The sequence below is a fragment of the Rhagoletis zephyria genome, unplaced genomic scaffold, assembly GCF_001687245.7.
Source record: "Rhagoletis zephyria isolate East Lansing unplaced genomic scaffold, Rhagoletis_zephyria_1.1 Rzeph_scaffold_03942, whole genome shotgun sequence".
Classification (NCBI taxonomy): domain Eukaryota; kingdom Metazoa; phylum Arthropoda; class Insecta; order Diptera; family Tephritidae; genus Rhagoletis; species Rhagoletis zephyria.
In genome coordinates, this window is record NW_016161025.1 from 9,172 (window position 1) to 18,428 (window position 9,257).

The following is a 9,257-nucleotide window of genomic DNA, read 5'->3' on the forward strand; positions in this document are numbered from 1 at the left end:
TTAAATAAAAAAGTAGATTTCAAGCCCATTTATTTATTATTTATTTCATGGTAGGAGAGCTTCTCAAACAATATAGAGGCAATTTTTTCGATTTAAGTTGTTAAAAATTAATGAATATCTAAATCCCGGGACTAATCTCGGAATCCCGGGATTGTGATAACGAAATCCCGAAAATCCCGGGATTGTAAAATGAACATCCCTAGTGTACATGCACACACGCAATCGTTGTTCAAGCCGCACGTGTTATCCGTATGAATGCAATACATTGTTCATGATTTTGCTAATTCATGTAGCTGCAATTTTTTTTACAGATTTGTTGAAGCTACGTGGCTACTCTTCAGTGAAATTTAAATAAATTATGTACGTAAGTACGTAAATGTAAATGAATATGAAATTTAATTAAGAGCAGAGGGCCTTTGGTATTTACACATTTCTAGCCTTTAGTTATAACTTTTTTAAGGAAATTAACTACTATAGTTAATGAGTATCCCGTTCACAATTTCCAGGGAATTTCTTGCTTTGCTTAAACGAAAATATTGATTGTAGTAAAGTTGAAAGGCCGATATAACTACTGTATTTGAATTATATGTACATACACACTGGAGCTGGGTATCATAATTGTATCGTATGGTGTGTCTGAAGAAATAAATTCAGCAGCGATGAATTTCAATTCGAAATTTCATTTGGAAATTTTCGCACATGAATACGAATTTGCTGTTGTCGATTTTAATTGTATTTTATAGTGTATTTCCACGAACTCAAAACAGCGTACATCATTCTCAATTTCAGCTGTAAGTGCGATAAGTCCTAATTTGGTCATAGAAAAAAGTGTTAGTGTAAATTGTGTGCGGGTTCAAATTTGGACAAAATACAGAAAATTTGTTTTCAATTTCATGAATGCGACTTCAAAATTTTCTTGATGTAATTGATTTTTAAGCAAGACAAACAAAAAATAACATTAATTTAAGAAAATAAAATTAGACAGCTTTTGGAGAAAGCCTTTCAGCTTTTCTTTTGATTTAACCAAATAACCCCGGCAATCAAAACAAAAAAGGGTGGTGTGTTCTTTTAACCAGATTTACCTACTCACGTGTATTTCTACCCGATGAATCCGAATCTGAGGTTCGTTTTACGAAGTTAACCGTCAAAATTTAGTAAAAATTGCGATTTTTTTGTAATTTTTTCGGGTTTTCGGAATTTGCTGGAAATTCAGCCGATGCACCGGCACAAAGAAAAAACTTGTCTGCGCATCTAACCAGACCCAGCTATCGACATGTGTTTCGACCCGCTGAATCCGAATCTGACGTCCACTTGATTCATACACCGTCAAAATTTAGCAACATTTTATTTTTTTTATCTTTTTTGTTGTAATTTTCGCAAAATACTCAAAATTTTGAAGTTGTACGAGTCAAACGGGCCTCAGATTCGGATTCAGCGGGTCAAAATACATGTCGGTGGATGGGTCTAGTTAAAAGCGAACACTACTTTTTTTAGTGTGCCGGTGTAATCAGCGCAGCAACAAACGAAATCATGCGCCTCAGCATAACAGAAATTGATATTGAAATTGTGATCAATCGTCCAGTAGCATTCTAGTTCACAACTAGTANGTAATAATAATAGCTATGATACTTGGTAATGGTAATGGTATTTGGTAATAGTGATGATAATTGGTAATGGTAATAAGACTAGGTAATGGTAAATTTAATGGTAATGGTTATTAGTATTGGTAATTGTAATTGGCAATGGTAATGGTAATTTGTAGTGGTAATTCGTAATTGGTAATAGTAATTCCAATGTTACTTAATAAATGATAATGGTATTGTTAATTAGTAATTGGTAATGATAAAGGTATTTGGTAATGGTGGTGAACGAAAGATAGCGATTAAGTTGGTGGGTGCCAAATAGATTACTTATTTAACTTCAAAATGAAAGAATTATAATAAATACATACAAATCGGTTCTTGATCTTTACAAAATTTGTAGTTTAAGGTACCATACAATAATCTTTTGATTTTCAGTGGGGCTTTCCAGCTAAAATTTCTCAGCGCCCTGTGCCAGCCCAACTTTCTGCCTAAAACAAGTTAAGCTTAAAATCCAGCTGTAAGCGCTGTGTTTATTTAACTTTATGTATTTCTTTTAATTTTTTTTGTATTGCATGTACTTTTTTAAATATTGACAATGCGAAAAAAATCTACAAAAACCACTGTAGGTAAATAACAAAAATCGAACGAACGTGACTGATGCTAAGGGTCTTTAGGGCCTATCATACATATGTACTTACATACACGCAAACGTAATACAGACAAACATTTACACGAACACTGCTCTGTTATACCAGGAAATTGTTTCAAAAGCATTCAGAACGATTCAATTTCAATGGAATTGGCACTCGGACAAATTGATAAGCCACATTCGAGATTATATGATTCGATTAAAAAGTTTGTTTTTCTCTCTTTATTAACAGTGAATTATAGCATCTATGTACTATGTGTAGGAGAATGTATTGTGGATTGTATTTACACTATCACTTTTCCAAAACTAAAATATTGGAAAAAACAGCACAAATATACATACTCGCTTATTTTTAAATTAAATGGATTCTGATTGTTTAGGCACTAAATATTTATCTCCTAATTATGTCGTATTTAAATATCAGTTTTGTTTTCATTACATAAAATTAATTTATTTACAGCTTATTTACTATGTATGTTGGCTAATGTCAATTTTAACACTAACTATTCTTCCATTTCGGTATTCTCTCATCCTATCAATCGCTATCTCCAAAGTTGACACTTTCGTTCCGGGTGCATGCGACTGCCCAGCGGGCAATCATAAACGCGGCCAAACTCCGCGAAATTCGCCAGCGCATCCAAGACGCGCTCCTTATCCGAGCCATGCTCGCTGAACTCTAAGTCGCGTGCGCCGGTCGCCGGCGAACCACAGAAGAACTGTGCGAAATTAAGGAAGAACACATGCTCCGGCGAGAGGCTGGTAAAGTGCAGCGGACGGGCATTGGCATTGTTGCTGCTGCTGCTGGAGTTGCCCTTGAAATAAGCCTCGTACGCCCAGCGTAGGCCACTAACGTCTGCGATTTTCTCATCGACAATTTGCGGATTACGCGAACGTAAGCAATTCAAATTTGAGTCGAATCTGCGGTTCGCTTTAATGCGTTGCGAAGGTCCACGCATATTGCCGCGCTTGTCAAACTCGACGCCACTATCATCGAAGCCGTGTGTGATCTCGTGCGACAGCAGAAAGCCCAGCGAACTGTATTTGAAGATTTCATGCAGCTGTGGATGGTAGATGGGCGTGTGGAGGAGTGTAAGTGGCACGATGACCACATTGGAGCGCAGCAGGTAGTAGGGTGAGGAGCTAGCACCAGTTTCGGGGTCTTCCAGATGAAAGTATGAGTCATCTTGCGCGAGCAGTTCCGTTAGGCGCTTGTGCTTGGCGCGTGTGAAGTGTTGCAGTAAACGCAAGTGATTGGCGAAAAATTCCTTTGGCTCGATTACGAGATCTGCATAGAATGCCTCCACTTGGCGACTGGTAGCAGGACGTGGCAAATTACCGACCTTGATGCGCATTGTGTCTATTTTATCCTGCAAGAAACGCAAAACGTGTGAGTCGAACTGATTTGCATTGTTTTGCAAGGTTTGCGTGAAATGTTGCAACAGTTTGCGGAAGAGCAGCTCAATGTGCGACTTTTCGTCGATGAGCTCCGGATTTTGGCGTTCATAGAGCCAAGTCATGGCGAGCGGCATCATGCTGCGCGTATGTGAGACACAGTCACCTTTGAGAAAATTGCGTGGCCCATCAACGTTCAGATACCAGAGAAAGCGCAACATCAAGTAGCGACAAATGAATTCGGATTCATGCTCGTCCAGCACGGTGAGTAGTAGTCTCATATAAGGGAGATTTTGTATGGTCAGCTTCATGTACGGATCCACGGGTTGTTCGAGCACGATGTCCAAGTAGCGCGTTAAAAAAGGCATATTCAATTCCGCTAGCGTGGTTTCGCGCTGCGCCGATGCACTCTCCTCGCCCTCCTCCGTCGTATCCTCCACAAAATCCAAACTCTTCAGCTTACCTTCAAACACATGCACTTCCTCCCATAGGCTGTCCTTGCCTTGCTGATCGCTCACACCCAAATATTCCATAATCAGCTCAAAGCCCTTATGCGGCATTGGCTGGAAGCCGCCATTCAGCACGGGCTTGTCCAAATCTATGGCCGAAGCACGCGCATTGTCACGCCGCTGTATCACGGTCTCCTCAATGAAAACCGCATTCATGCCATACCTACGCAGCACCGCCAGCATGTACAGCCAGTCGTAGCGCACTGCTTTGCCGCGTCGCTTGGCCGCGCGGCGTGTAGCACCTGTGCTCGGCAGCACCGGCGGCCATACCAGCTGTTCATGCTCTTGCAGCCAGTCCAGATATAGCTGCGGTGTGTACGCGTACACTGTCAAGCAGGACTTATAGTAGTCGAGTAGCTTGCGCATAAAGGCGTGTTCCTCACGCATACGGCGTCGTCGGCGGATGCTGTGCAATAATTGCGCATATTCCTGATCGACTTTGTAGTCAATGAGGCCAATTGTTTCGAAATATTCGGCGTCCGCGTGCACATACTGCCAATTACCGCACGCATACTGATAATAGTCGGCGCAGGGGTCCGCACTCGGATCCATATAACGTTCGATTGTCTTCAGCTGCTGGCGATTCATGCTGCGCGCTGCGCTAGCGGTGGACAGAATGGAGAACAACGGCCATTGGCTAAGGTAAAGCAGCAGTAAAATGCTGTTACGTATGCACATTTTTAATAATTGTAAATAATGAAATATTTATAACACCTCACTAAATCCGCGCGTAGAAAAAAAATCCATAAATAAAGTTCAGAAAATTGTAGCCGTTGTGTCCTGTTGTAGATGCGCGCGTTAACCGCCCGCTTATAACAACCTGATAGTGTCTCGTCCAGCAGTGAACTGTACGAACAATGCGCGCTCCGATTATGCGGCCTTGTTTTGTTTACGATCAGTAATCAATTCGCGCTCTGCTGTCTCAGCGTCTCATTAGGCAGCGTTTTCCGATTGCACGCATTGCTGGAAGCTACATATCAATGCTGCATATTAATTACATTCTGAATAAATAAATGCTTGTAGCAATGAAGAGGCATATGCTGATCTTTGCATTCGCTACTTGAATAGCTTGGCGATTGCCAATGAATTAAGCGCTTCTTTCTTGCTATTCATTCCATCGTTGTTGTGCATGATTTCGCAATCGCCGTCTAGGTACTCGCTCGCGCTCTAGTCATTGTAGAAAAATGTGAGTGTGAACGGGCGTGAGCAGTCGCGCCAACTCGTCACGCTCAATTGATAAGCGATTTTCATGGAAGAGAATTCTTGACTGGTGTTTTTGTTTTATATGGAAGTATTCTTTTTTTTCTAATTGTAATTTTTTAATTTCATTTTATGTATTATTGGAGCTTCCCCAGCGCAGAAAGCGTGGGATGCTATGCGCATATAGATTTAAAGATTGCGTTTTTTACTACAATTAGTTGTGTCTCCACGCACATTAAGTTGGTTCTTATGTTATAGAATTTTTTTGGCATCTAGATTGCAACTGAGAAATGGTGATCTTAAAAGCTAAAAAGGCCAACAAACCCACTACTAAAGTCCAGCAACCTCCGCTACACCAAAATTTGGCAAACCTACACTTGTAAGAACGGAGTTTGAGTTATCGCTAGAGGCGACTTATCTATGGTAAACCCTGGTCAATGGACTCAACTGGAACTGGGACGTCTCTTAACTGCTATCAACAAAGCTAACAAGATATTTTATGCTTATACTCCATGATAAAATACAGAGAGTTAATCAATACCTTTGGCAGGTGGTCACAAGTCGGGTATACTCATGGATCCGAGCTGGGCGGTATACGCAAAAAGTAGACCAAATATGTAGAAATGTACCAATCGTGTGGCACTGCCTTAATAAGTATATAACTCCTTCTAGAGGTATCTCGGCCTTGACACCTCCCACGCGCTTCCCGACTTGACACTGCAATTTAGGATACGAATTTAGCAAGATGGAACTTTCTGTAGTAACGGAATGTACGTTCAAAGGTCAAAAAAGGTCAAAGACTTTGTCACCCTCACAAGTGCTTAATTTCATAAAAAGTTTAAGGTTGGAGTGAATTTTTATGGAATCTAGAGTCCTCCACTTTACTAAAAAGTGTAAGCGAAAGTTAGCGCAAAATATTGTCTAATAACTCCCCAAAAAATGCTACCTATATTAAACAGGACAAGTTATTGAGACTTGCGAAAGGCGCAGGTAAACCCCGAAAGGTTCTAAAAAGAATGCAGCAAAAACCATAAAAAGCTTCAAGAATATTGTGAAAAAAATTGCGAAAAGTCTTGAAATCCCGAAAATTTAATAGACGTTAAAAGTATCTGTACATACAATTAGCACAAAGCATTGGTGTTGGCTCGAAGATGTGATTTTTCTGACGGAGCCCGATAAAAGGAAGAGAAATATATTAGTAAAGTAGTTTTTACAGGGCAGGTGCAGGTAAAAATCTGTTTAGGCATACAAAGGGGACATACAAAGGGGATGCCGCTTGCCGGTAGCAAACGAAATAGGCTTTCCGTGAGCCCTTGTTTCGAATATTTTAAAGCGATAGGACTAACTTATTCGCATGTCTACGGCGAATTTTCTTTTATTTTACTTCCGCTGCCTTATATGACTGGATTGAGGCCTTCTTAAGAAAGTAGTGCATTTTACTGACTGAGTATATACACAAATATTTAAGTATACATACTAGGGTGTTTGGCTCGGTTTTTCCAAACCGGTTTCCATCGTTTTTTTTTTTTTTGATTTTTCGGAAATATATTCCAACTTGCTCGTGCTGCACTAGCAATTTTTATTTCTTCTGCAAGTGCTGTCAAACTAATCGAGTGTTGCCGTGTGGCACTGATCGTGAATTTGTGTAAAATGATAAAAAATATTGTTGAATTAAATATCAAAAATGCTTGAAATATATTATTTTGCTTAATATACTTAATCGTTAAATTATTGTTCACACGGCAAATATGTTAATTATACCCTATATTTTGTGGTTTTGATTTATGCTTATTTTTGGGTTTATGTTTTTTTGATTGATTTCGGGATTGCGAGCATTGGGCCATATGAATAAAAAATAAGCAATTGCTTTTTCTTAAATATCAGACATTTTACTCGATTTATTCAAACAAAATTGAAATTTGAAAAATTGAAATAGCAAACAAACGACAACCCCATCGCCCATGGTTGCATTTAAGTATCGAGAAAGATTGCCAGAAACTCATTCGCTGTGTGAACAGCCAAAAAGCGATTTCAGAAATTTTTCCTGCAATTCGCCTTTCGGAAATAAAAACCTCTTTCGAAAAACACTTTCCATGCAAGGTATGACTGCTCATGCAACTGATATCTCAATTTCATAGCCTTTCCGAAATTTATTGCATCGAAATATATTGCCACGTCTGACACGCTCTAAACGCGTGAATCTTCACCCTACTTATAATTGAAGCGTTTTAATGTAGCCTAGCACTTCCAGGTAGGGCTGCCAACTTTTTTTAAAGAAATGTATAGTACTTTTTCAAAAAAAATCTGAAAAAATATAGTGCACTTTAAATATATATAATATTATGTTTAAAAGAAATAGTAAAAACTCTTCAAATATACGTATTTCTTACATCTTATGCATTTCCTCTATAAAAATACACTTATTTTGTCGTGTATCCTGTGTTAGATGAAGTGAAACTGGCCGGCAGTTGGAATTTGATTTTAGTCTTTGAAGTAGACATCACAAAGGATGTCAATACAGTTTGCGAATTTCCGTAGTATTTTCAGCTCTACTTGTGCGATGTACTTTTCCTAAGTATTTTAATCGTAATTTTGAGAGTGCGGGGCATCGGCAGAGAAGATACGTCCAGGTTTCCCTCGACCCATCAAAACACTGCATCTAGCGCTAAAGGCTCAGAATAGACCTTCCTCTTCTTCGTGTAACGGACTCACACTCCAGTAGGAGGTGCAATATAGTCTCTTTGGCTGAGTCATAGCTCGCATGACCAGATCTCTAAATTATGCAAGTGGCATCTTAGCCTAAAATAGACTGAATCTCCTTGGATTGTACCCCCAAGTCCCCCCACTTTGTTATTTTCCTTTCTGAGCACTTTCTTTATCGCAAGTAACAGCTGAGCTCGTATCGTGGTCAAGGCAGTGGCCATTCTGACCAAGTGATTGGCTTCCTAATTTCCTTCGACTCCATGCCCTGGTACCCATATAAATTGGATAGCATTGTTCTCAGCTTCGCTATAAACCCCACGACCAACGATGATTTGAGATCGAAGAATGAGAGGGCAATTTGGATCCAAGATTTTCTCACTGCTTTTTAGCAGAAACGAAACTGAGACTAATCGGTCAGTAATATAAAATTAGAGTTGTTCAGGTCTCCTGCCTTCCGCAAGAGTATGTCATTAGCCTTAGTCCATCTGCATGGAATGTGACCTAGTGCCTTCGCTCTTACTCTTTAGAGTTTTGATAGAATTGCGGCTATATGTATGATTAATCCCTTGCCCAAGGCGATAAGAGTAGATTTGAATGAGCTAAAACTGGATATAGCGGATTGCACTCGTTCTACAGTAGCAAATTTGGCAGTTACGAGGCTTTGCTAAAAAGCAAAGCAAACGACAATTGTCGTATGAAAAAAAGTTCACGTCATCCAATTATAGCATCTTCTATAAAATAATTAAGTACATATCGTGGCCTGGGTAAAAGATTGTCGTATGTTACCCACGTACGTATGACGCTTACGACAATCTTTTACCCAAGCGACGATATGTATGCGCTTGCAGCAATAATTTTTTCCACGTGCAATTAATCTGCAAAATACATACATACATACATATACCTATACATATGTACGTACACATATGAAAGCTTGCGCATGCAGTTATGCATAAATAAATAGCAAATCTCTTGAGATTTATTTAGACTTTTGCAGGCGTCGTTATTGTTTGCGTAAACTAATTTTCCAGACACAGAAAGCTTAAATATTGATTAGTGACATAATGCTTGGTAGAAAATTACAGACACAGATTAGTACAAGTACAACACCAATCTCGTATGCATTTAGTATTTGCTAGTTAGTTTCAGGAAACAAGTGGTATAAGTACGTAAACGTTTTTTGCCTCGAATGGCTGCAGCTAGTGAGTGAGTAATCTAAGC

The 9,257-nt window shown here is 39.3% G+C and overlaps 1 protein-coding gene across 1 annotated transcript; it reads right to left on the reverse strand.

Moving 5' to 3' along the window:
• Nucleotides 1–2,299: 2,299 nt before the first annotated feature.
• Nucleotides 2,300–5,012, reverse strand: LOC108369981 (membrane metallo-endopeptidase-like 1). Its single transcript, XM_017625212.1, has one exon. The coding sequence runs from the start codon at nt 4,809–4,811 to the stop codon at nt 2,775–2,777; it is 2,037 nt and encodes a 678-aa protein (XP_017480701.1). The 5' UTR covers nt 4,812–5,012; the 3' UTR covers nt 2,300–2,774.
• Nucleotides 5,013–9,257: the final 4,245 nt, after the last annotated feature.

Excerpts from the sequence above, each read along its gene's own strand:
- LOC108369981 (XM_017625212.1), bottom strand. The coding sequence starts at position 4,811 with ATGTGCATACGTAACAGCATTTTACTGCTGCTTTACCTTAGCCAATGG.